The sequence below is a fragment of the Podarcis muralis genome, chromosome 12 (assembly GCF_964188315.1).
Source record: "Podarcis muralis chromosome 12, rPodMur119.hap1.1, whole genome shotgun sequence".
Lineage (NCBI taxonomy): Eukaryota > Metazoa > Chordata > Lepidosauria > Squamata > Lacertidae > Podarcis > Podarcis muralis.
In genome coordinates, this window is record NC_135666.1 from 38517004 (window position 1) to 38544105 (window position 27102).

Below are 27102 nucleotides of genomic sequence, written 5' to 3' on the forward strand. Positions count from 1 at the left end.
CGCTATAGGCAACTAGTATGTATTAGTAGTACAATACGGTAATAGAATATACTATTGTACGCCTGTACGCACCGATATTCCTTATTCTGTATGTGTATTGAGAGTGAAGAAAGATAAATTACTACCGTTTTGAACCTGGGAACGGGCTGCCAGGAAGACCGACGTTTTGGGAAAGTTCATTGACTGTGAATAAAACGTATGTTGACAGATAGTTAAATAAGAGAAACATATTGATTCCAATGTTTCCTTTTGCATTTAAAAGGAGCAAAATATTTGAAAATCGAAATTAACTTTGTTGCTGGATCTGCTTTTAAAAGGACGGATACAAATAGAAATTGTTTCCCCTAGAGGGAGCTTTTGAAACTGTTGCAGGAGTGGAGCTGGGGAATTCTCCAGCTGCAGAGATTAAAGACCGTGAGAATTAGACATTGACCTTGGACAAGAATGTGGACAGAAGAAGCCTTAGTGATTGCTTTTATCAAGACAAGTGCTTTATTGGAACAGCTTCATGAGAAGACGGATGTGATGACTACTAAAATTGACAATTTTGGACAAAAAATGACTGATTTGGGACAAAAAGTGAATACTTATACAGAAACTACTCAGGAACCGACCCAGGAATTTGTTTTGACATGGCAAGCTGTGGGGAAAACAAAGGAGGAGGTTGTTGTTTAACCTCAAGTAATACAAGTGGAGAGAGCCTCGGCCTTGCATGAACATAAGCTGTTGTTTTTGATGATCGAATCTGGAGAAAGCCAGATTTGGAGAGATGGGGTCTCGCTTGGATTGGAGAAGGAAAGTTGGATAGATCCCCTTATGCAGGGATGTTCTGGCTTTTGGGATCTGGTTTTGGGCCAGGGGGAGATTGGAGTTGTGGGGGCCTTTAACTTTGGAGGGATTTTGTAATATGCTTTGAAATATCTTTTGGATTTTAGTTCTGACTATGGAGAATGGGCTGACCTGTCGAGAAGGGATAAAGACATTGTTAGGTTGGAGTTTCCCCGAGATCTACTCCTCAGTGCCAAAGGAAGGAAACTAAGAACAAGATCAGCAGAAGACAAAGTAAAGTGCAGGTATAAATATGAAGAAGATCTGCAGAAGGGACATGGAAAAGAGTTAAGCGCCTCGGACAGAAGATCACCAGGTTGATGGACCATATGGAATGGATAGAAAAGACTGACAGAACCCGAGACCAGGGAGAAGAGACGGTGGATGAAGATTGGAAGAAAGTTTAAAAATTTATTTAGAGAAATATTGTAAAATAAATGAGTGTTAGAAAAATGTTGGAATGAAACTATACGGCTTTAGTAGAAATGTTATAAGGAGTTATGTACAAATAAGTTTTAGGGTTCTTTATGATAAGATAAGGTTAAAATAAATTAAGACAATTAAATGACAGAAAATAGTGAAAGATGGAAAGGATTTGCTGAAATAATTAATAACTAGAATACAAAAAAGGGAGGTGTGAGGAGGTCGATGAAACAAGTTAATGAAAGATAAAGATATGGAAATATTGGATGTGTTTTTAATTGTTTTTGTTTTTGTTTTGATGTATTGTGTTCTTTGTTCTTTTTTTATATGTATTGATTTGTATTGTTTACTTTTTTCGCTCTTTTTCTTACTTCTTTCTGTAATCTTAAACTTTCAATAAATATCATTTTAAAAAAAAAGAATACTGATGGAACTAAGCTGAAAAAGGGGTTGTTGGGGTGTGTGTCTCTGTCTTTTTCTTTTTTTCAGTACAGGACATGTATATTTTAATACATTTTACTTCCTTTAGTTTTACCTGCTTCCTACATGTTAGGTCCGTATAGTTAAAGCTATGGTTTTCCCAGTAGTGATGTATGGAAGTGAGAGCTGGACCATAAAGAAGGCTGATCGCCAAAGAATTGATGCTTTTGAATTATGGTGTTGGAGGAGACTCTTGAGAGTCCCATGGACTGCAGGAAGACCAAACCTATCCAAGATGGTTGGACAGTGTTCTCGAAGCTACCAGGATGAGTTTGACTAGACTGCGGGAGGCAGTGGAAGACAGGAATGCCTGGCGTGCTCTGGTCCAGGGGGTCATGAAGAGTCGGACATGACTGAACGACTAAACAACAACAACAAACATGTTAGGAAGACAGGAAGCTGCTTTATACTGAGTCCGATCCTTGGTCCATGTAGTCCAATAATGTCTTCTCTGGCTGGCAGTGGCTCTGCAGGGTTTCAGGCAGTGGACATTTCCAGCCCTAACTGGACATGATGGGAATTGAATGAAGAACCTTCTGTATGTATGCAAAGCAGATGCTCTACCCCTGAGCTACCTGGTCCTTCCGCTGTTTTTATTTAGGTTTTACCTGCAGCCAAGCATTTTTGTCTCAAGTGGTGAACTGCCGACTGGAAAGAAAGCAAAAGAATGTGGCAAGGCAGGGCCTTCAAAGAGACTTGCGCAGGGCAATGTACAGCTGCTACTTCTCATGGAGCAGATGTTTATTTTGTGCATCCCACTGTGGCAGTCCCACAGTGGCAGTCCCTGCACAAACTGGTTTCGCAGGATTTTGTGGCACTTCAAAGCCATATCGCGGGAAATTTCGCAGAAGCACAGTCACATCCATTTGCAAGAGTACATTCAGGTAATGTTGTGGGTGCTAGTTGGATAGTGCCCATTACAAATAAATGAGAAGATAGATAGGTGTCCACATATGAAATTGTATAGACCAGAAGCAGCCTGATCTAATCAATTTAACATCACCTTCAAATTCCACAGAATTAGGTGGAATAGCTGCAGTTAGGAAGACTAGGCAAACTTGACTCCCAGCAGTAAGCTATAGCCTTTTTGATTAACCATTATGTTTTTTAGGATTATCAGAGATAGGTCAGTGCTAATGCAACAGGAATGGCAAATCACTTCTTTCTTCAGGTCTCACCAGGCACAAGCTCCCTGCACCTGGGCTCACAAACAATATACAAGTACATATACACCTAGGATTCAGTTGGATTAGTCAAAAAACAGTGTTTTGAATGTGTTATAAACATGCAACACCAGACGACGCTGGAGAGCAAAAATAATTTCTATGCGTTTTTCCATAGCGGTTTTTTTCTCTTTTGTTATAATGATTTAATTTCTGACTTAATTATAGCGGGGGTTTTCCTGTGTGTAGATCCACCCCTAGTCATTAATATGAACCCTGCCACGGGCATTGAAAGGCAACGTCACATGATGTGGTGTGTTCAGCACAGCGGAAGCCTTGCAAGCCAACATCTCACAAGTTTCCGCTATGGCAAGCAGAATATATAATTTCCGTCAATAGATTTGTTGGAATGGATGGTGCTAGTACCAATAGAAAATCTAAAATGTGTAGCAATTTTTAAAGATAGGCTTACGTTTCTCTGACTAATTTCCACATTTCCATGTGTAGAAAAGATGTGCATAAAAACAGAAATCACTCCCATTTCGGAAAAATCATTTGTCATATTGTTGTCACATGCATGGCTATTTCACTTGAGGAGCAGCCTCACGGGAAGAACTTCTGCCAGATTTTTGCAAAAGTAGCTGTACAGAGCACTGATTGACTAGACACGGATGGCGCTGTGATCTAAACCACTGAGCCTCTTGGGCTTGCCAATCAGAAGGTCGGCGGTTCGAATCTGCATGGCGGAGTGAGCTTCCATTCCTCTGTCCCAGCTCCTGCCAACCCAGCAGTTTGAAAGCATGCAAGTGCAAGTAGATAAATAGCTACCGCTGTGGCAGGAAGATAAACAGCGTTTCCATGCACTCTGCCTTCCGTCACGGTGTTCCATTGCGCCAGAAGCAGTTTAGTCATGCTGGCCATATGACCCGGAAAGCTGTGTGTGGACAAACGCCAGCTGAAAGCGGCCTGAAAGCGAGATGAGCGCTGCAACCCCATAGTCGCCTTTGACTGGACTTAACTGGGTCCTTTACCTTTTTACCCAGATGCCTGAGAATTCACAGAGCACCCTCTCCCTCTTCTCCAAGAAGTTTTAAAATCTTAAACCAGGCATTATAATTTCTGTTATTTTAAATGGATAATTGTACTAACAACACATGAACCAACCAGCCAAAAAGTAGGCAGCCTTCTAGACAGCAGAGGTGAGGAGGAAAACTGATGAGGATATCAAGATTCACTGTGGAGGAAGGTACCTGTGTCCTCTCTATGAATTCTAAATGCGGTACTCTATAATACCCCTTGCAAGTCAGCTATTTCCCCTTCATTTGAATTTAGTTTGAAGCATCTTCTTTAAGCCTATCTAAGCAAATGTTAGTATTCATTGCAGCCTTCTAATTACAAACGTGTTTTTTATGTTTGACAGTGTATCAGTTACAACAGGAAGCACCTCGTCCCAAGAGAATAATTTGTCCTCGAGAGGTCAGTTTCAAGTTTCTCTTCATCTTCTTTAATTGAATGGTCAGCAGCATGCTGATACTGTTGGTCTTCACATTTTATGTGTGCAGGATGTGATCTATATATTGTCATCCACACAAAAGATTCAAAAGCGCTCTCTTTTTAAAAAAATTATAAGGTAAACATTATAAAAACACCAGACGGTGTTTGTTGTAAATTCTAAGCTTTAAGTGATTAATATTATTAAGATGTTTTCAGTACTATTTTTGTGTTCATCTAAGTGTTGTGTATCTTTGTATTTATTTATGCCATAAATGAAGCGTGATTTCCTACCCCACCACAGCAAATCTTCCACTAGCTTCAAAACCCTGTTTTTCACCTGAAAATATGCATTTTGACAAATGTTTTAGAATAGTGTAGATAGAATATTGAATTAATAGCATGCGGTCTAAAGCACAAAGACAGTATGTAAGAATAGATAAGGCCGTGCATTTACTGGCTGTCTTCCAGTTTGGTTTCCTGAAGTTTCTAACAGAGTGCTTTGTTTTTGACCAGTTTTATTCCCATGATGGTGTACTAGGTATGGCTCACCCTAATTGCACAACATCTGAGATGAAGCTGCTGATCTTGGTTTTGTCTTGGCAGAGTAAGCACCTCATTAAAGAGGTGCTTCCTTCTCTAGGTTGTTCCTGATGATGTCTGTATAGGCCTTATGAAGGTCACCGGAAGTGTTCCTGATTGAAGACACAGATCTGCTGTAACTATCAGAGGTGCTAACTGAGAAACGCACATTTCAAGTGGATAAGCAGCTCTGTAGGATGCTTCAGCAGCTCTGAGCAGAGAGGACTCCCTAGTCTTCCTCCTGAAATAGACCTGTCCCAGTCGATGCATCTCCTGCAGAGCAAATCTGCTGGCTAGAAAGAGCAGTTTCCAGCATCAAGCAGGAGCCCTTCCCAGTAGCAGATCTGTTCATGAATAAGCTCCTCAGTTGTCAGGCTTAAAAGCAATTCTTTTGTTTTCTGCAGGTGGGAAGGGCACACCCACTGCAGCAGAGTTCTCCAGGAGAAGGGAGGGAGAGATCCTTTCTCTTTCTCCTGGGAAGAAGCTGTGTGGTTCGAATGTGCTTGAAGCTCCTCTACTTGTCTCTTTAGTATGATAATGATTTTTAGTAGTTTTTAAGGACATGTTTCTTCATGTTTGCTAGCAAGCAAGAATAGCCAGAAGCAATACTGTTAGGCAGAGTCGCCTTTGCACAGTATACTCAGTGCATTTCCATGTGTGCCATGAGACTTGTTGGTGTACCTTAAGTTGTGATGAGTGAGGTCATTGTGGCTCATACTGAGATTAACTCAGAAATAAAGCAGCCTGCAATGTTTTGGAACAGGCTAGATGAATGAGGCTGGGGGTGGGGGGGACTGGGAAGTTGTCTCTGGCTTGGGTTTTCATCTTGTTCTTCTATATACAGTGGTACCTCAGGTTAAGTACTTAATTTGTTCCAGAGGTCCGTTCTTAACCTGAAACTGTTCTTAACCTGAAGCACCACTTTAGCTAACGGGGCCTCCCACTGCCACCGCGCCGCCGGAACACGATTTCTGTTCTCATCCTGAAGCAAAGTTCTTAACCTGAGGTAATATTTCTGGGTTAGCGGAGTCTGTAACCTGAAGCATATGTAACCCGAGATACCACTGTACTTGGTAATTCTATCTTCAATAATGCTTTCCATCAATTCTCCCTGAAATGATGCAGAGACGTCTTTCCCATAAGGCTTAGTGGTGCGTCGTGCCAGGGTGCCGGCCTCTCAGGGGCACCCCAGCGAGTGGGGGAGCTGCACGGTTTTGCTGGCGGCCTCCCCTTTCCCTGCACACCCGCCAGCTGCGCCCCGCCAACTATATAGCTGGCGGGTGGGCGTGTAGCTTCCTTCCCAAGCCTTCGTGAGAGGAGAGCGATTCCCGCAGAGGCTTAGGATGGAAGCTGCGCCCTGCCAACCATATGGCTGGCAGGCACGCAACTTCCCTCCCAAGCCTCTGCGGGGATCTCTCTCCCTCAGTGGCATGGGGGGAGTTGCACCCCCCATGGCTGGCAGTGCGCAGCTTCGTCCCCCCCATCCGTGATAATTTGGGGGTGCTAGGTGGATATTTGCACCCCAGTGCCGCATCTGCTAAAGACGGCCCTGAAATGATGTTAAGCTAACCAGCCTGTGATTTATTAGATACACTCAGATCCATTTTTTAAAATTGGTGTTAAACACCTTCCCCCCCAAAAAGAAACAAAGATAACACAATGAGATTAATATCAGATTAAAATATTATTATCCTACCACCCAATTCTATAAATGTTACCTTTTACGCATTTCATAATGATTGAAGGAATGGAGCATTGTAGATGACTCTTGGAACAAATTCCCCCCTGTATAAACTCCCATTACAGAATAGCTTAATGTTCGTGCAGCTTATTGGTTTGGCATAATGCTAAATCGGTGTTGGAAGTCTCTCTCTGCTGGAGATTTTCAGAAATTGCTAACAATTATTCAACAAAATAGTGTTCACTACAATGGCAAATTTGAATAAACTCTCCCTGGTGCATACAAAGCATGCACTTCCTAAACCGGACTATTATGCAGAGAAATATGTCAGCTAATTACTTTGCTCATTGTTCTTAATTCTAATTACAGTTTTAGAAAACACTATTGCTAGTAAAGATAGTAAAATATGTGATAGCTTGGGGAAAAGCAAAACATTTTACCATCCTCTGCTCTTAATTCTGTACAAAATGGGAATTGATTTTTATTCATAAGTGCCCGTTTATTTTTCAGCTGGATGTAATATGCAGAAATCTTCAAAGTATAAATAAACACAAGTAGTAATGTATGAAGGAGTTTAACATATGTAAATGTGAAATGTTCCTCTGTTTTCTGCTTAGATTTTCCTGAAAGCCTAGCTGTAAAACAAGAGCTTGAAGATTACTATGGTGTCTTTTTGGCTTGTAATATTCTCACTGTGGTGCTAAAGCATCTAGGAATTCCTTTAGTTCACATAAAATTCAGTAAAAGATAATATAAAATATTGGATTTTGACCTGGGAGACATAAATCTAAATAAGAGACTCAGCCATCGATGTTTTGTTCCCCAGTTGTTCACATCTAAGGATGGAATATTTATTCGTGGATTTAAATGGATAATACATGATTTGATGTGAAATGGTCCTGAATCATTCTATGTCCTCAAGTAATGTTTTACATAAGAGACGTACAGGCAAAGCAAATCTCAGTTGGCATTTGGTTTGTGCTGCCTGTCTAGAATGACATTTGAAAGCAGGAGTTCTAGAACAAGTGGAGGAAGTATGTATATACATGTCCTCATTTCCACAGGACTTCACCCTTCAAATAAGCAGTAGTCACAAAGCAGCATCCCTAAACCTATAGTAGTTAAGGTTCTTTGTACTTGACCCAGTAAGTCAAGAAGGAAATACTAAGTTGAAGATTCCAAACAGAGTGAAAGGCTTTAGGTACTGATGTCATGAGCCCTGCAGAACTTTTGGGATCAGGTGTGGATTGGCAGGTGCTCAGGAGAAGGAGGAAGAAACAGAGGGGGAGCTGAACGGTGGGAACTGTCATGGTCCCTGAGTGATGGGGCTGGTCAGACAAAGAAGGTGGAGGAATGAGCTGCTCACAGAAGAACCCAAGGAGGTTGCAGTGGGATAGGGCAGGACATACCAAACCAGAATCATGGGGACTTGAGGAGCTGCTTGGGAAGGAGGATCATGGAACACACCCAGTGGGGGCCTCTTCACCCCATGTCATCTCCCCATCAGTCTCCCAGGCACCCACACAGCCTTTCCTCAAAGATCACCAAGGCCCACCTTCAACTCAGTCACTCTGAATGTAGTGCCAACTCTGGAGTTGCCGTTTCTGGCTCCCTAGCTCTTCAGACGAGGTGGCCGCCCAGCCTGTCCCATCCGCTCCCCAACCTCTGTTGCTGAGGTCATGAAGAAGACACCAGCACAGGCATGAACAGACAGGGAAGACCCACCCTTCTCAGAGGAGTGCCTGCTTGCATGCCCAGTTTCAGGAACAGCCTCAATTTCCATCCTAAGTTGTGCCTGCCCCATTCCCATATAACAAGGTTGTAGGGGACATGTCGCTGGTTGGATCAATGTCTTAGCTTGTCTAGCCGTGTGTAGCACCTACGATGTCTTTGAACTCTGCCTGTGTACTCTACTGATCTGAGAATTAAAGATTTTGGTAGATACTGTAATTTGAGTTGGCGTTCTTCCTCCAGCGAGAGCCAGGACAGGAACGTAGACTGGAGGTGGGGGACACTCTCCTTTCTGCCCTGACTTCAGCTACCTCTGAAGGGATGCTGGTTCTCCTTCCCTCAGCAGAGGCTGAGAAGGACTTGGAGGGGTGGGAGGAGGCAGAACCGGAGGTGGCAGCGACTGAACAGGAGCCCAAACAGAAGGGTACAAGCTTGTGATCTAGAACCAGACACTACCTTCACAGATGGGAGCAAACTCCCCACCAAGGAGAGTGTGTTTGCAGTTCCCAACATTTGCAAAGTGAGTGCACCCCACCTTTTATGTAAAAGATTGGCCAGTGGAGTGTGGGAACAGGTTGGGGCATCTTAGCCGCTTACATCTCTTTCAAAACTTCTTGACCTGCTCTTGTCCCTCGTATGCTAAGCATCTCAGAAAAGGGAGAAGGGTGACATCATGAACCGGATGATGTCATGCAAAGTATAAAACAATACCATGTATCCTAAGTGTCTCAGACTGGAGAAGGATGACATCATAAAGCAGATTGTGTCCAGTGAGTCAATCTCAAATGTTTTCCAACTAGATAAATGACTTAATTAAACATGTATATTTAGGCACTGATGCCAGGAAAGGAAATCTGTTCAGGATGAAATAGTCTGTTCCCCGGGGATGGTTTGTCCACCTGGCAACTGAATAAGAGACTTTTCCAAAGGAAAGGAAAGGAAATGTAGTCCTAATTTTGTAAATGTGGAGCAGGTGGATTTGTATTCGGATATACAGTCTGGCCTGGAGGAAGTAAAGTTGAGGGGGAAATAGAAGACAACAGATATGGAGGCAATTTAACCTAGTTTTGGATTTAATCAGTTTTGGATTCCATTTTAGATAAACCCTGGTTTGCCATGGCATCTGAGCCTTAGGAACTGCCATTAATTTTAACTATTCGTAATCGTAAGATAGGGACGCGGGTGGCGCTGTGGGTTAAACCACAGAGCCTAGGACTTGCTGATCAGAAGGTCGGCGGTTCGAATCCCCGCAACGGGGTGAGCTCCCGTTGCTCGGTCCCTGCTCCTGCCAACCTAGCAGTTCGAAAGCACATCAAAGTGCAAGTAGATAAATAGGTACCGCTCTGGCAGAAAGGTAAACGGCATTTCTGTGCGCTGCTCTGGTTTGCCAGAAGCGGCTTAGTCATGCTGGCCACATGACCCGGAAGCTGCACATTGGCTCCCTAGGCCAATAAAGCGAGATGAGCGCCACAACCCCAGAGTCGGACACAACTGGACCTAATGGTCAGGTGTCCGTTTACCTTTAATCATAAGATGCTCAGGGTAATTAACCTGGTTCTTCCACGCCACTTTATCTTCACAACAACCCCAGGACTTAGGTGAGACTGGTAGAGCAACTGCCCAGTTGAGTCTCAGGGCTGAGTAGCAAAGGGAATCCAATGTCTCCTCACTCTTAGTCCAACAAACTAACCATTACACCCAACTCAGCCTCATGTGAAGTATGACTTCTTGAAAGCAGCAAAGAGCCACATCTGAACATTTCCTGCTACTTCTCTTACTAAAAAGTAACATAAGAAGTGATCTTTCATGAATTATTCCCAAATGTTTTGACCCGACAAACAGATCAGCCAGCGATCGACTGAGAGCTATTAAAGTAGCTCTGAAATCTATGACTTTTTTTGCCGTTGTTGCTGGCAGCAGTCCTACACACAATGAAGTCATCCTTGAAACCCAGTGGCCTCCTTTGTGAATCCAGATCCTTATCGACTGTTTGCTGAACTTCTACAGATTTGTCTCTCTTTGTTATGTCCCTATTGGCTTGCTGTCTCACTTGCCTGTGTTGTTAGCAGATTCTCCTGTAAGATATGGTAGAATCTGCCGGTTGAACAGTTGTTAATTCTCTAGAAGGTGAGCCTACAGATCAAATCGATTTGCGTTTCCCTCACATCTTACCAAGTACATGTCATTGACACTTTATTTCTGTACACAGTGGTACCTCTGCTTACGTACTTAATTCGCTCCGGAGGTCCGTTCTTAACCTGAAACTGTTCTTAACCTGAAGCACCACTTTAGCTAATGGGGCCTCCCGCTGCCGCCACAGCACGATTTCTGTTCTCATCCTGAAGCAAAGTTCTTAACCCGAGGTACTATTTCTGGGTTAGCGGAGTCTGTAACCTGAAGCGTATGTAACCTGAAGCATATGTAACCCGAGGTACCACTGTATCTGAAATAATTGTCATTTATATCCTTTCTGTTTAATTATCTTGTTTTGTTCCTTCGTTGTTGAATGGGCTTGACATGTTTGCTATCCACTATTCTTTAAGGTGGCTTTCTAGACTTTGGTAACATCCCTTCACATGCCAACATTGGATATAACCTAATCTGATCAAAATACTACGTTTAGGCTTTTACTCTCACCATGACTAATGTGCTAAAGGGCATTGTATGCAAATGTTTATCTTCTGGACTTTGAACGTCTTACTAATGCACTTTTCAGATTTTCCCATCATTAACAGATTAGATGATTAGGCAACATGGTTGGGTGTGGGTGCACAAAGATAATTACAGAGGCTGTCTGGTTGTAAATTGATCTTTAGATACTGGTGATTGGTAAATGCAACTCTAGCTACTCCCAGTTACAAAATCTTAGATAAAATCTTCAGTGTAATCTGCAACCTATGCTCTCCCCCCCCCCCCCAAAAAAAAAGTCCATGGTGGTCCTGGGGAAAGAATACACATCTACAAAACTTTATTAGCCTTTGGAAATGCAGTCAAAGTCCTTTTTCTTTGCTTCTCATCTTGACAGATACCTTATTTTGGAGATTAGAAAGAAAACTGGATGCATTTTCCTTTAAATTGTATGAATTCTTCTACAACTGAAGCAGTGCCACCATTTTCAATGCCCTTTTTTTAACATTTTTTTAAACTTACATCAATTTATGAAGCAGCAGCATTTTCATTTCAAAGCTGGTTTAATTCAAAAATCATAAGAAGTCATTAGGGTGATCTCACACATCAGTTTGAATGCAGATTATTTGAGAAGAGAAATTGTATTTAGGGCATATATTTATCCCACAGTCATTGGTCATAATGCTTTTCTTGGAAGTTTCTGCTATACAGTGGCATGTTTTTACAATAACATTTTAACTGTGCTTACTGGAGATCACTATAGCAGACGTTCCAAAGAGGAGGAATTGCAGTTCAAGGTCACTGCAATCTTACACCTAGCGTATATGTTTTGTTGACTCATCAAGAGTGCATACCTTGATTCTAAATGTATTTTACTTGCAAAAAAATGCCACTAGTTTCGACAGAACTCTTCTTTTTAAGATTACATTGGTTACAGCTTCAAACAACATGTCTACCATGCATTAACATAACAGAAATTGATCCAGAAATTCTTCCATCCTTCAAAGCAGTACTGTATAGTGTTGCACATTTCTGCCACAGTTTGTCATTGTGGGTGGACTTGCTTGGAGTCACACATTCATTTTAAGATGCCTTGTGGAATGTAGTTTTCTCTAATCTTAGCTATGTCAGTGTGTTCAGAAGCTGTCATATCTGTATGAACTATGATCTTGAAGTCAGAGAGATGGGCCATGCCTGAAACCTCACAAAACGTTATTTTTGAGAGAGGCATTTTCATGAAGCTGTTTGACATTTTACACTTGGGTTGTGGTGACGCTAGAATGCTGCTCTGGGCTCCTTGGAGAAATGTTGAGATAAAAATATAGTAAGTAAATAGACACTAGGCATTGCAGAGAGATTCCTCTGCTGAGGATTTGGGGTTTCAGAAAATTTTCTAGTATGCTATCGCAAGGGGGGTGGAATGCATCAAAGGATATGTAAGAGATAAGTTAGATTCTTTCACTGTATCATCAGGAGTTTGGGTTTTGGCAATTGCTGACAGATATTTATGAGGTTTCCAGCTAAGCACTGTATACTGAGCTCTCAAGGGACAAAATTTGTACTAACTAGCAGCAAGCAACATTAGAGTTTGTCTGTGTTGTAAGTTGTTACCATTATTTATTAAACGGATTAGTTGCCAATCCGAAGTGACTTACAACAATAAATAATAAACATTCAAAAAGACAAAGAATAGAAAAATCTAAAATACTTTCATACTTTTAAAGGCAGGAATAGAACACCCCAGCAATTAAAGGAGACTACAGATAATTAAAAGACAAAGGTCTAGCAGAAAATAAATGTTTTTGCTGGTGCCTAAAGATACGTACCACAGAGCCTAGGGCTTCCCGATCAGAAGGCTGGTGGTTTGAATCCCTGTGACGGGGTGAGCTCCCGTTGTTCAGCCCCAGCTCCTGCCAACCTAGCAGTTCAAAAGCACGCAGTGCAAGTAGATAAATAGGTACCGCTCCGGCGGGAAGGTAAACGGCGTTTCCGTGTGCTGCTCTGCTTTGCCAGAAGCGGCTTAGTCATGCTGGCCACATGACCTGGAAGCTGTACGCCAGTTCCCTCGGCCAGTAAAGCGAGATGAGCACCACAACCCCAGCATCATCCGAGACTGGACCTAATGGTCAGGGGTCCCTTTAAAGATATGTAATGATGGCACCAGGTGAGCTTCCCTGGGGAGAGCATTCCACAAATGGGGAAACACCACTGAAAGAAGGCCCATTCTCATCTTGCTACCCTTTGGATCTCTTGGGGAGGTGGGGCACACAGAGAAGGATCTTAGATGGCAATCACAGGGTCAGTTCATGTGGGGAGAGGCAGTCCTTGAGGCCCAGAGCTGCATAAAGCTTTATAGGTCAAAACCACCACTTTGAACTGGGCCTTGAAGCTAACTGGTAGCCAGTGTAGTTGAGTCAGGGTTGGTGTTAATTTACTCAAACTGTCTTGCATCCTGGCAGCCAAATTCTTCACCAGCTGCAATTTCCAAACCATCTCCAAAGGCAGTCCCACGTATAACACATTGCAGTAATCTAACCTAGAGTTTACCAGAGCATAGACAACAGAAGTTAGGCTAGCTGTGTCCAGATAGGGGTGTAACTGATGGAAGGCGTTCTGCACCACTGAGGCCGCTTGACCTTAGGAATTTTTGTGGTCAGCCACAATAGCTGGAACATGTTACCGACGAAAAATCTAGGCAGACAAGTAGGAATAACCGTAAACAAGCTGGAAACCAAGCCCCAGATTAGTTCTGTTTGGATATAGCGTGTGGGAATACCAAATACAATAGCATTGCAAATAGGCAGTGTAACATGCATTGTTAGAAACAGGTTAACCTGCAGTGAATTCATGTTCTCTGCCTTGTGTAATTAGGTATCCTGAGACTTGCAAGACATTGATCACCAGCCCAAGGACTCTGCTGTGTAGTAGTAATAATTTTACTATTTGTAACAGGTTACACCTGACTGGGTTGCCCAATAAACATTACAGGGCATTTATTTCTTTCTTCCTTCCTTCCTTCCTTCCTTCCTTCCTTCCTTCCTTCCTTCCTTCCTTCCTTCCTTTCTTTCTTTCTTTCTCTCTCTCTCTCTCTCTCTCTCTCTCCCTCCATTTTGAAGCATTGCAATAAAGATTAAAACATTAAAATGAAAGGTTTAAAGCCTATCTTAGTGGATCCAACCATAATTTAGTATTGGTTACTGAAAGACTGCCAGGGAAAAGCACATTAGTAATGACTATTTAAATCAGAGGCAACTGTTAATATTCCAGCATTATGCTCCAAATATTAGATGAACACTGAACAAAAACATAGTGCATCAAACTTTGTAAGGAACTGCCCCCTGCTGGCCTGGCATTTGTTTGCTTATAATTGCCAGATTAAATTTTTCAGCATTACGTGTAGCATTTAAAATTAATCCTTTGTGCTCTCTTAGATAAATGATGCCATCCTCCAGGCTTCCTGCTCTGCAAGCAACACTTATTTCACCTTAAAACACTTTTAAAAAAGTTGTAACCTGAAGTAGTTGTGGTTGAGCAAAATATTGATGATATTATTATTTCACCAGCTTAAATTTTTATTGTTGCTTCTATTAATGTATATCTAACTGTGTTGTCTTCCCCCCCCCCCCCATTTAGGTGGAGAACAGACCAAAATACTACGGACGAGAGTATGTATTAAATTATTTGTAGGAAAATAACTTTTAAAGTAATAATTTGATGCATGATACTGTGCAATTTAAAATTGCTGTGAAGAGATCGTTTAATGTTAATGAAGAGATCATTGAACTCAGTGTTATTTCTCCATTTCTTTCCACATACTTACTCAGTTTCTCTTGACTTCCCAGACTCTTCCTTTGCATGCACGTGAATTGTCTTTTCAGGTGGTACCTATAGTGCATATACATTTCAGTATGTATTTTGCAGTTAGAGATGTAGAGCAATCCTAACCCAGCCCTAGGAAGAACTGGAGAAGTGGAGCTACTGCTGTTGGTCAGGAAAGAAGGTGGCGGGGATCTTTTTGCTTTGGTTGTTTGTTTAAAAGGAAAGACCAGTTGGGTAACGCCAGAGGCCCATCTAGAAGAGTTTGGATTTGATAGCCCGCTTTATCACTACCCGAAGGAGTCTCATAGCGGCTAACATTCTCCTCTCCCTTCCTCCCCCACAACAAACACTCTGTGAGGTGAGTGAAGCTGAGAGACTTCAGAGAAGTGTGACTGGCCCAAGGTCACCCAGCAGCTGCATGTGGAGGAGCGGAGACGCGAACCCGGTTCCCCAGATTACGAATCTACCGCTCTTAACCACTACACCACACTGGCTCCCAGAATAGTTCAGAATCCTATTCTCACTGTGGCCAGGAGCAGCAGCACTCTCCCAGCTTGTGATTTCCAACAGCTGGGATTCAGAGGTCTATTTCCTGCAACAGGAGAACAAGGCCATCGCGAGTCATAGCCTTTGACAGCCTTATCGTCCTTGGTAAGGTGGAGTAGAGTGGGCCAGCTTAAAATCCAAGGAATCCTTGGCCTGTTCTGCTCCACCCCATTTTGGAAACTTGTGCTGGCTGTGAACGGCAGCCTGCCATTCATACAAGTACAGCAAGGGGCTTCTGTAGCAGTGGACCCACCCACCACCACCCCCGCCAGCAGAGCCAGGGAGAAGGACTCTTCCACCCAGTCTTCTTCATTTATTTTTTAAATCCTAACTTAGGTCTCCTTTTCAGAATCACAGAATCGTAGAGTTGGAAGGGACCACATGGATCATCTAGTCCAACTCCCTACAATGCCCAGTGTGGGGCTCAAACCCACAACCTTGAGATTAAGAGCTCCACAGACTGAGCTATATGATCCAGTCTGAATCTGGTGTTGTCTATTCCAAACTTTAAAATGCTGGAAAGCGCAATGCTGGTGGTCAGCAAAAGAGGTTTGCTCAAGGCAAATCTAATAAAATGTAGTATAAACACCGACAATTGGGAAACACTTGCCTGCAAGTGCTCCAGCTGGAGAACAGCCTCTACCAAAGGTGTAATGGACTTTGAAGACACTCAAACTCAGCACGAAAGGGAGAAACGTGCTAAGAGGAAGGCACGTTTGGCAAACCTCACCATGATCAACTCCCACCCGGAAACCTATGTCTCCAGTGTGGAAGGACATGTGGATCCAGAATTGGCCTCCACAGTCACCTACGGACACACCATTAAGACCATGTTCAGGGAAGACTATCTTACTCGGCCACAAGTGATCGCCAAAGAAGAAGAAGTCATACAAAATTGATCCAAAGGCAGAAGAGCTGGGAGTACAGGCAGAGAGCTTGCAAAATGTTACCGATTACTAAAACCAGTCCCTGCTAAGCCCCTGGTTCCAATATTTATTTATTTAAAATATTTATATCCTGCCTTTCTAAGACAGCAGCCTTTTAAGGAGGCTTTTAACAGCAACAGAACAGCTGTAGGAAAACCCCAAAGCAATAATTAAAATGCTGCGCAAATAAATCAGTTGTGCATCACCACCATGGACAGCAGAATTCACCAAAAGCAGCCTGAGCAAATGAATGAAAAGTTTGTGGGTGCAATTTTAATCTTGATTGCAGCATTCCTTGCTATCGGCTTCTCCCAAGATGTGCCCCCTGGCATCAGTTTGTTGTACATACAGAGGGACACAACCCTATCATGAACTATTTTGTAGTGACTTTTATGTATCCTCCTCCTGTGTTTTAACACTGAGTTCCTGTGGCCTTTCTCCCATTCAGAGTTATTCTCTAACCTGATGGCTTTCTGTTCCATCAGGTTTCATGGGATCATTTCTCGCGAGCAAGCCGATGAATTGCTTGGAGGTGTAGAAGGAGCATATATTCTCAGAGAGAGCCAGCGGCAGCCTGGATGCTATACCCTAGCTCTCAGGTGAGCTTTGCTGCTTCTGTTTGCAAATTTTAAGAAGTGCTTGTTGGCCATTGGGAACCTGAAGGAATTGTGGTTATAACAACTATATGCAAAACAGTATACTTTTAAAAATGGTATGATGTCGTCTGTAACGTGTTAGATATTACGATCCTTTAAACTTTAAAGCATAAATTTTTGCAGACTCAATAGTTGATTTTTTGCACTTTCTGTGATAATAATAACAATTTATTATTTATACCCCGCCCATCTGGCTGAGTTTCCCCAGCCACTCTGGGTGGCTCCCAGCAGAATTGAAAGCACAAGAAAGCATCAAACATAAAAAACTTCCCTAAACAGGACTGCCTTCAGGTGTTTTCTAAAAGTCAGGTGGTTGTTTATTTCCTTGACATCTGATTGGAGGGCGTTCCACAGGGTGAGTGCCACTACCAGGAAGACCCTCTTCCTGGTTCCCTGTAACCTCACTTCTCACAGTGAGGGAACTGCCAGAAGGCCTTCGGAGCTGGACCTCAGTGCCAGGCTGAACAATATGGGTGGAGATGCTCCTTCAGGTATACTGGGCCGAGGCAGTTTAGGGCTTTAAAGGTCAGCACCAACACTTTGAATTGTGCTTGGAAATGTACTGGGAGCCAATGTATGTCTTTCAGGACCGGTGTTATATGGTCTCGGTGGCCACTCCCAGTCACCAGTCTAGATGCATCCAAAGGGCAGTAACAGCCACAGAGTACCCCCAAAATTATTCACATTATATCAACGCCATAACCAGTTAGAACTAAAATTATACCAGTTATACCAACAAAAACAGCAACAACAATTTATTATTTATACCCCGCCCATCTGGCTGGGTTTCCCCAGCCACTACAGGCAGCTTCCAACAGAATATTAAAACACAATAGTCTATTAAACATTAAAAGCTTCCCTAAACAGGGCTGCCTTCAGGTGTCTTCTAAAAGTCTGGTAGTTGTTTTTCTCTTTGACATCTGGTGGGAGGGCATTCTACAGGGCGGGTGCCACTACTGAGAAGGCCCTCTGCCTGGTTTCCTGTAACTTGGCTTCTCGCAGCGAGGGAACCGCCATGAATTGTATTTAACCATGATTTAAGAGTACCTTGGGTACAGAAAACTTAGAGCGGCTAACCTGCAACACTCTGGAGGTGCATAAGTTATCTACCCCTTGTGCAAATGAAGAAGGCCGCCTTATTGCGCTATGAGCGCTGCATTTGCAAATAAGGGGATCGCAGGCTATCTTGAGTCTCTCATCAACTTCACTTACTGATTTCTAAACCCTATTTAAGCAATAAAGTGAATTGTATGCCACAGATTGTGCAAGACTTTCCATCAGCTCGTCTCCTGTGATAAGCAAGGTTCCCCCTGGTAACTTCAAACATAGCTAAGTGCCACATTGGCTCTGATTTGAGCTGATATTAAAGACACGGAGTTGGTTTTGATTCCTGCTATACCTTGGTTTACTAATGCTGTGTTGTGACTGTTTAACCACAGTTAAGAAAGCAGGAAAAGAGCAGAAGGGAAGCAGGGATTGCATTAGTCCAAAGTTCTCTTCCCAGTGCAGTTGAGGATGTTCTGCACCGGTCTGTAACACAGGTTCATGCAGCCCTGGCACAAACCTGTTTCATCTGAATATATACTGGTTCCTTGAGTCTGTACTCCGTCCTCCACCTTTATAGCTAATGAGGAACATGGCCTTTTTATAGCCTGCATCATCTGAGAAATCAATGTTTTTAGTGTTCAAACACTAATGCAACAACTTCATTTTGTTTTAATGCAGGTTTGGCAATCAGACCTTAAACTACAGGCTTTTTTACGACGGGAAGCACTTTGTAGGGGAAAAGAGGTTCGAGTCAATCCATGATTTGGTAACAGACGGCTTGATAACACTGTACATAGAAACCAAGGCTTCTGAATATATTTCAAAAATGACGACAAACCCTATCTATGAACACATTGGATATGCCACTTTGCTTAGAGAAAAAGTATCCCGGAGACTGAGTAGATCAAAAACTGAATCGAGAAAAGCTAGTGTAACCACATGTGAAGAAAACGCACCAGTTGAAAAGGTAAGGTGATTCATGAGGAAATCAATCCATATATAGATCTACCTTTAAGAAATGCATCTGGGGCACTTGGTCATTAAAATGCACTCAGTGGCTTGTCATCAGCTAACTTTTAGTCAAAGTAAACCCACTGAAATGAATGGACCTCAGTCATGGCCATTAATTTCAGTGGGCCTACTCTGAGTAAATGTTAGTTGGCTGCAACCCAATGTATTTGTTTATATGTTACCATTTGAGGTGCAAGCAGAAAGCTGAAATCAGATCTGTGAAATTATTCTGTTCCTCCATTGGGAATGAACTCCAGACGATTGCATGCCCTGCCTACAATAGCTTCCCATTGTAACAACAGCAGCAGCAGCAACAACAACTGTATACCACCCTTCCTCCCTAGATCTCAGGGTGGTTCCTTTCTGCACTTAAGAAATATGTGTTCAGGTAGCATCTCCCAGATAAAATGAGTGGGGAAAAAGCACCTGAGCACATACAAATATTTAAATTCAAATGAGAAGCTAGATCTCTAGAGCTCAGCATTGTATACATCAATAAGAAGCACCTCTCCAGGGTTTAAGGCATAATTCCCCCTCTCCCAGTCTTACCTGGAGATGCTGGTGATTGTAACCTCCCCACCTGGTTTGCAGTATCTGTCTAAAAGAGAATGTAGCCTTGCTATTGATTCCTGAATGTAAGAATTTGTGCTGATTGCCTGTTCACCAGATCTCAAGTTTGTTAGCCTTTAATGCAAAGTTCAAATCTCTGCTTTACTATTTTGGTGAATGGGCCTGATTTTGGGGGCGTGGCTTTTCTTTCTTTCCATCTTTGCTTTTCGAAGTTGTTTTTGTAGTAGCTGAGCAAACAAGTAGTAGTTAACATAAAGCAATTCACGGAGAAATGCAGCTGAAATCAGCTTGAAATGTGTGACAAATGATGAATATTCTTATAAGAGGTTGTGTGTTCCCGCAGATTGAAAAATATTTCAAACGAAACCTTTTTTTTCTGGTGTAAGTGCTTTTGAAGGTTATTTAATACATAATTCACATAATGTGTTTGCATCGCAATCAAGATTATGTTGTTGACCCGCGTCTGAAAAGCAGTGCCTGACTGCTGGGGGATGTAATTTATAGTTTTTATTTATGATACTGTTTCAGTCCCATAAGGACATTTCTAAAGACATTCTCTGTTCAAGACAGCAAACGTCTTAAGTTGAACTGGCTTTCGTTTCTAGTGCAAATGACCAAGGAAGACATAAGCAGTGTGAAATACACAAGAAAGCTTTATTTAATAATATTTAGAGCAACTGACATTTCAGGCTTGTGGAAACAGTAACACAAATTAAACTCAATTAACTATAAATTAGTATTATTTAAGAGACACATGCCCAGAATAGAAAAGCACCTTACAAGGCTGTGATGAGCTGGTTTTTGGATTTTATATCAGCATAGTTCAAAATCTGAGAGCTTCACTGTCAGAAAAAGGAAGGAAGCATAGGATTGCAGAGTTGGAAGGAACCAAGAGGATCATCTAGTCTAACCCCCTGCAATCCAGGAATCTTTTTGACCCAAAATTTCAAGTTGTCACACTTCTGACAATCGGATCACTGTAGTTTTAAACCCTGGCCAATGGATCCATGTGCATACCCTTACGCTATGCATGTGCTGCTTCATGCAACAATATTTGCATGCTCAACTGCTGAATACATTGTGCCACCCATTATTTCATGTATGGAGAAAAGAGGGGGGGGGGGACTTAAGTTCAGATTCTTCCACACCATCTGCAAAAACTTTCCAACAGATGATTTTGTGAGAACTGGTGGCGCAGGACATAAATTCAGCCACTGTAGACCACCCTTTATACAACATTGGGTGCTGGAGACTGTCGTTGATTAGTGTGGCATAGGGGCACTAGTTTGTAATCTGAGAAAATAGTTTTCTATCCCAAAGAAACATTTCCTCCTAACTGATATGAAATAGGTTTCCTGCTATCAACATTCCTCCAGTCTTTAAGTCAACACTACTAGAGTGGTACCTCGGGTTAAGTACTTAATTCGTTCCGGAGGTCCGTTCTTAACCTGAAACTGTTCTTAACCTGAAGCACCACTTTAGCTAATGGGGCCTCCTGCTGCTGCTGCGCCGCCGGAGCATGGTTTCTGTTCTCATCCTGAAGTAAAGTTCTTAACCCGAGGTACTATTTCTGGGTTAGCAGAGTTTGTAACCTGAAGCGTATGTAACCCAAGGTACCACTGTATTCTGCTTATAAACAGAATAAATTTATGAGTGGAACTTGGGGAGCAGGTTTGGGTTGTTGGTTTTCCTTGTATTCATGGCTCCGTCTCCCAGTCTCCAAGCTGTGGTCCCTGAAATGTGCTAAGAAAAATGCTGCAGGAAGTTAATGTATTGTTGATAGCCGTAGCAAATATATTTTTTTTTCTCATTGGAGTACATTGCATTACCTTCCAGAAAAATCTAATTTGTGATGGTTGGCAAAGACCATTATTAGCATGGGAGAAAGGATGGGAGAAACCTTAACATGTTGTGACTGAAGCGGGGCAAGGGACATAAGCTATTTTGGCAGAGCAACTGCTACCCCTCAGTACCTCTTAGAAACATCCCTACTTCTAAGATATGGTATAGAATCATAGAATTGTAGGGTTGGAAAATACCCGGAGGGTAATCTAGTTCAACCCCCTGCACTGCAGGAAACTTGACTAGATCATACATGACAGGTGGCCATCCAACCTCTGCTTAAAAACCTCCAAGGAAGGAGAGTCCACCACATCTGGTGGGAGTCTGTTCCACTGTCAAACAGCTCTTACTGTCAGAAAGTTTTTCCGAATGTTTATTCCAAATCTCCTTTCTTGTAAGTTGAATCCATCCATTCAGGTTCTAGCCTCTGGAGCAGGAGAAAACAAAATGGCTCCACCCTCCATGTGGCAGCCCTTTAGATATTTGAAAATGGCTAAAGGAGAGAATGTCAACAGGAGAATGCTAGGTATGCAATTAACTCACCAGTTAAAATCAGCATGACTTAAATTTTGGATTTGGCGCCTTTAGAAAATCAGAATGAGGCAAATAGGCATGGCTATTTTTGTGTATACAGTGGTATCTCTGGTTACGAATGCTTCTGGTTACAAATGCTTCAGGTTACGAGCTCTGCTAACCCGGAAATAGCTGCTCCTGTTTGCGAACTTTGCCCCAGGATGCGAACGGAAATTGCGTGTCGGACGTGTGCACACAAGGGGAGGCCCCATTAGCGAAAGCGCGCCTCAGGATAAGAACGGTTTCAGCTTAAGAACGGGCCTCCGGAACGAATTAAGTTCATAACCAGAGGTACCACTGTACTTGGTAAAATTGATTATATTTGCATAATAGTATCTGGAAGTTGCTTAAATAACTTTTACTCCCATTTTGGAGTAGGTAAAATAAAGTTTGTTGGTTTGTTTCAGTTATCTACCCAGATACTTTAGAATTTCTCAACAAAAAGACGTCTTTAAAAACGTACTGAAGGAATTAACGCTTTCATGTTGCCCTGCAAAAAGGGCTTTCAAACATTTCAAGCACAGTTTAAGCCTCTGCAGTAATTAGGAGATGTTAAGGGGTTAAAAAAAAAAAGAAAAGAAACGTCACCTTTTATTGATAGCATTTCAGAAGCCAAGAAACTACTGCAGAGGGCATTAATTTCCCTGATAGGTTTGTTAAACCATTTGTGGGATGTAGTTATTCTTCCCTGCACGAAAGGTTGACAACAGAAATTATTGAATGGCTCAGTCATTCCTGAGACTTTCCCCCTTTGGGCAGGTCAGTGGAAGGTTGTTTCAGTGCCACTAACTAGGAAGAGAATTCATAACTTGGAACTGCCTGAGGAATCTGTCCACTCTCATAATACAGCTTCTTGGAAGTTGTAATTAGTAGTACTGTGCCAGACCCCATAAGAAAAATGAAACGCATATGCCAAATTAGTTGCTTTTCTTTGGGTCTTTTTCATCCGAATAATTATATAGGCCAGAAATCATCATCATAAAAGAAGAACGTTTATCTGTCGTTATCCCTCAAACTAAAAAAAAATAGGCATTCCACTCTTGCTGTATTAAAAATAGGCAATAAATGAATGTATAAATGCATGAATGTTCATGCAGTGCTTTTTTAAAAAAATCAGGTGAATAGCCACTTTAAGAATTGGGCGGGGGGTGGGGGGGAAGGCTGCACCATTGTTCAGTTTTCTCATATGAAGGCCTGTCATTGCACTGCAGCTAAATGTTTGCCTGTTGCTTCTATATTAAGTCTTCTTCATCCAAAGGTCTTTTAGCTTCCTCCAGTAAAACAGGTTGCTAGTATACAACACACATCTGAAGGGTTTTGTCTGTTTCTTTGGAATTGAGCGTGTGATTGGAACTTGGAAATTATCCCGCATTCCCAGGAAAGTGAATACTTGCCAGTCTTTATTGTGTGTGCAAAAATTGACATAATACATCATCATAGCAAGTATAATTCATAGACTCCTGGTGAATCAGCAACACCTTCATTGGGGATCAAGGGCATGCTGTTGAACTCCCCTGCCGCCGCCGCCGCCGCCGCTGCCGCCACCTCTAATAAGGTCTAGCTATTCTGTCTTTAAACAAATACTGCATTTACCTTACCAATAAAGTACAGTCGTACCTTGGAAGTCGAACGGAATCTGTTCCGGAAGTCCTTTCAACTTCCAAAACCCAAGCACAGCTTCTGATTGGCTGCAGGAAGCTCGTGCAGCCAATCGGAAGCCGCGCTGGGTGTTCGGCTTCCGAAAATTGTTCGAAAACCGGAACACTCACTTCTGGTTTTCGATCGTTTGGGAGCCAATTTGTTCAGGAGTCACAGCGTTTGAGATCCAAGGTATGACTGTAAAAGCAGAATGTGAAATGTTGTCCCAAAGTAGGAATGCTGGAATAATCCTACCAGTAAAACAACAGCTTTATTGTCTGTAGGTACTTAAAGCAATTTTTGTTTGTATTTGGGGGCATTTTATGCTTTAGTATATCTCTGTACGTTGTTGTGCATCGACTTGATATTTTTTATTATTAAGTGGTTTATAATTTTTTATTTATATATAAATGAATAAAGCTCTGAGGAGCTATAGAGCCATATTTATTCATTTTTTAAAAATGCCATTCTGTTTTCCCATGCTCTGTGGCACATTCAAATATTGATCATAACATTTGGTCCGTTCTTAGTCATTAAAAACGAGCTTAGAAGTGGACATGCTATGGAACCGTGGCCAAATTGCATCAGCAGTACATGTATTTAAAGTGTAGCCGAAGCTCGAGCTGTAAAAATTGCATGTGGAACAGCTACTGAAAACTTCATAAACAATTTCCCGTTAAAGATGATACAGTGGCACATCCATTTCCTGCCCAGATTTCTTCCTTTGTGCAATCACCGGAAAATATAAGGCAGCTCTGTAGGCACAAATCTATATTTGATTATCTCGCCGTGTTTTCTGAGACAGAGAATATAACAATGCAATAATCTTTCACCTATCATTGTGTCCAAGTCGCTCCGTGTGCTTTTCAAATACAGGACTTGTAATTCTATGTAAATTGATGTAGCTTCCTATGCACAAGGAGAAGGTTTTGAGTTATGCAATTCAAAGAAGCCCTTTTTTTGCACTCAGTATTACTTTTTGAAAGCATTTTCTTCCATCCAACCTTCGCTCAATGATGCTGATTTGTTACTGGAACAAGTTGGCATATACAGCACATAATGGCTTGGATTGAGGGATTGCCTTGCCTCATATATGCCTTGTTTTACCAGTTTGTCGAAGTTACAAAGTGCCATACTGTATATTGTTTGTTCTGCATATGTGAGGAGCTGATATTTTAGTGTGGCATCATCACCTTAATGCATTGGAACACCCTATTGACACTAGACATGTGTCCTCACCATTGCTGTTTTTCTAGAAAAAGAGTTGCTGGAACTCACCATGAACACCTCCCTTGTTCTCTTATAATGGCAATGGCGCCCAACCGAGAGGTGCCAAAACTGAGTTCTGGCAAGTTCCAGCTGGGAAAAAAGTCCTGGTCCTCACTATAATTAGATGCCTGCTGGAAACATTTTTATTTCAACAAGTCTCCCCAGATATATAATTTAGTTATGTATATTCAATTTTTTTAAATTTTTTTGCTGATTGTATGTATGTTTTCTTGATAATTATTTTATACATACGGCTTAGAGATTTTTCTGATTAAGTGATCTATGGTTTTTCATAACTGTACTAACGCTATTGATTCAGTCATAACATGTAACCTTTTTATTTAAAAGGCTAGGTAAAAATAGGTAGCTACCTTAACTCATAACCTGCCTTGTTACTGAATCCTTTAGGAAGGAATCAAGTAAGGCTTACATTTCACAAAAGTGGGGTGATTTATTGGCAGAGCTACATGTTTCAAACACTAGATGGCAGCTTTACTTAAGAGTTTTTATGGTTTTCTTTTTTTAACTTTTTTTTTTAAAAAAAAAGATACAGTAGCTTCATGTGTTTTTCTGGTTTGTTTATTTATTTAGTGTGTTTATCCTGCCTTTTGGGATAAAACTCTCCCAAGCACCAAAGAACTACATCTCAAACAGCAAAACGAAACCAGTGCCCCGTGTTAGCTTCAGACATAAAACAGAAAACAATTTGTGGTTTATTGCAAGGTCACATGCTTCAGGATCAACCCTCTGAGAAATTTGTCTACATAGGTCTTCCGGGTTGACGCGATCGGTTTAATGGCGGATTCCCTCCGAGCTCCGGAGGGAATCGGCTCCATCGAGGACGGGTCTTGCCGCGCCGGCGACGCGGGGGCCCTTAGAAACCACAGGTGCGGATACCTGTGGACCTGGTGACTCGGTGGGCACCTTAAGCGCCCTCCTTGACAGTCGAAGAGCCTTTTTAAAGGCTGCGGAGAAGGTCTGAGGAGTGGAGTGGTGCTGAGAGTCGATCGCTACCTCGGTGGAGCGAAGCCGCAAGCCATTGCCGGAGAGCGTCAACTTTCTTCCTGACATTCGGACTGAAACAAACACCCTCGTGAGTAAAACGAAATTTGGATTTTAAAAGAAATCAACTTTTTTAATTTGGCGAACGGGGGGGCTGTGTCAAAAGGAAGTCCGCACCCCCCCCCCTTGCATGCACGATCGGAAGCAAGGAGCGAAAGCCTAAGATCGTTGTCTTTTGGGACTGATAGAAGATTCCATCGATTTGTGAAAATAAGCTTTTTTTTTCTTTTTTTTTTTGTCTTTTTAAGTTGTGCTGGAGGAAGAGGTGTATTTGGGAAAATTTTTGGGAACCCCCACCCGGGATCCGGGAGTGTTCCGCATTAGCCTAGCCTGAAAGAAAGGGAGTTTGACAGCTGTCATCTGAGCTGTCAAACAGCGGAATCAAGACAAGAACTGTATCTTTATATCTCTCTGATCCAAAGGTGTTACATTTAACCAGAAGTGGCTGGAAAATAAGTAACAACAAGTAATAACAAAGTAATAGACTGTTGGTAAAGGGAAAAAAAAAATGGCAATCCCCCTAGGGGAGAACAGAGACATTACAATGGCTGCAGAAGGAAAATTACAAGCGGAAATAGAAAGAGCCCTTTTTCTCGTGGGAATTCTACAAGAGCAAGAGATAGTTATGGACAAACAGCTCACGGTTTTGATTTCAAAAACAAGCAACTCTACTGACGGAACTGAGGATTTGACCTTGAAAGATTCTGCAGCTGAACTGGAAAAAGTTTCTTTGAAGTTGGAGGACAAGGAGTCTGGAGGGCAAAAAGTACAGGAACAGGACTTCATGCAGCAAGGGGACAGAGAAGTTTATTGGATTATGGATTTTGAAAAGAGAAAAGTAAAGGAGGAAGATTTTGGACACTACAGATGGGAAGCTGAAATAATGAAGAAATATAACTGGGACTTCCTCCTCTTTTCTGGCATTGGTGAACGTGATTTAAGGGAATATTCGGCAGAACCCCTGCAGCAAGTCCTTCCAACTAGGTTTGACTGGAGAGAAGGTGAAGAGACTGTATTGGACATCCCTCGAGACTGGAAGATCAATAAGAAGGATTATCAACAAAACAGGCAGAGAGAGACTCAAATGGTGTTAGAGGCCTCAGATGTGAGGAATCCGGGCTAGGAGTCTTATAAGA

The 27102-nt window shown here is 42.1% G+C and overlaps 1 protein-coding gene across 2 annotated transcripts in view; it reads left to right on the forward strand.

Moving 5' to 3' along the window:
- The window catches only part of CHN2 (chimerin 2), a 150027-nt gene that overhangs the window by 58420 nt on the left and 64505 nt on the right, over positions 1-27102 (forward strand). Inside the window, exons 3-6 of one of the 2 annotated variants that reach the window (XM_028749670.2) lie at positions 4315-4370; positions 14641-14672; positions 16784-16897; positions 18680-18968. In XM_028749670.2, coding sequence (XP_028605503.2) covers positions 4315-4370; positions 14641-14672; positions 16784-16897; positions 18680-18968 — 491 coding nt within the window. The remainder of the gene's footprint in view (positions 1-4314; positions 4371-14640; positions 14673-16783; positions 16898-18679; positions 18969-27102) is intronic. The other variant, XM_077937046.1, reaches the window with a different exon arrangement.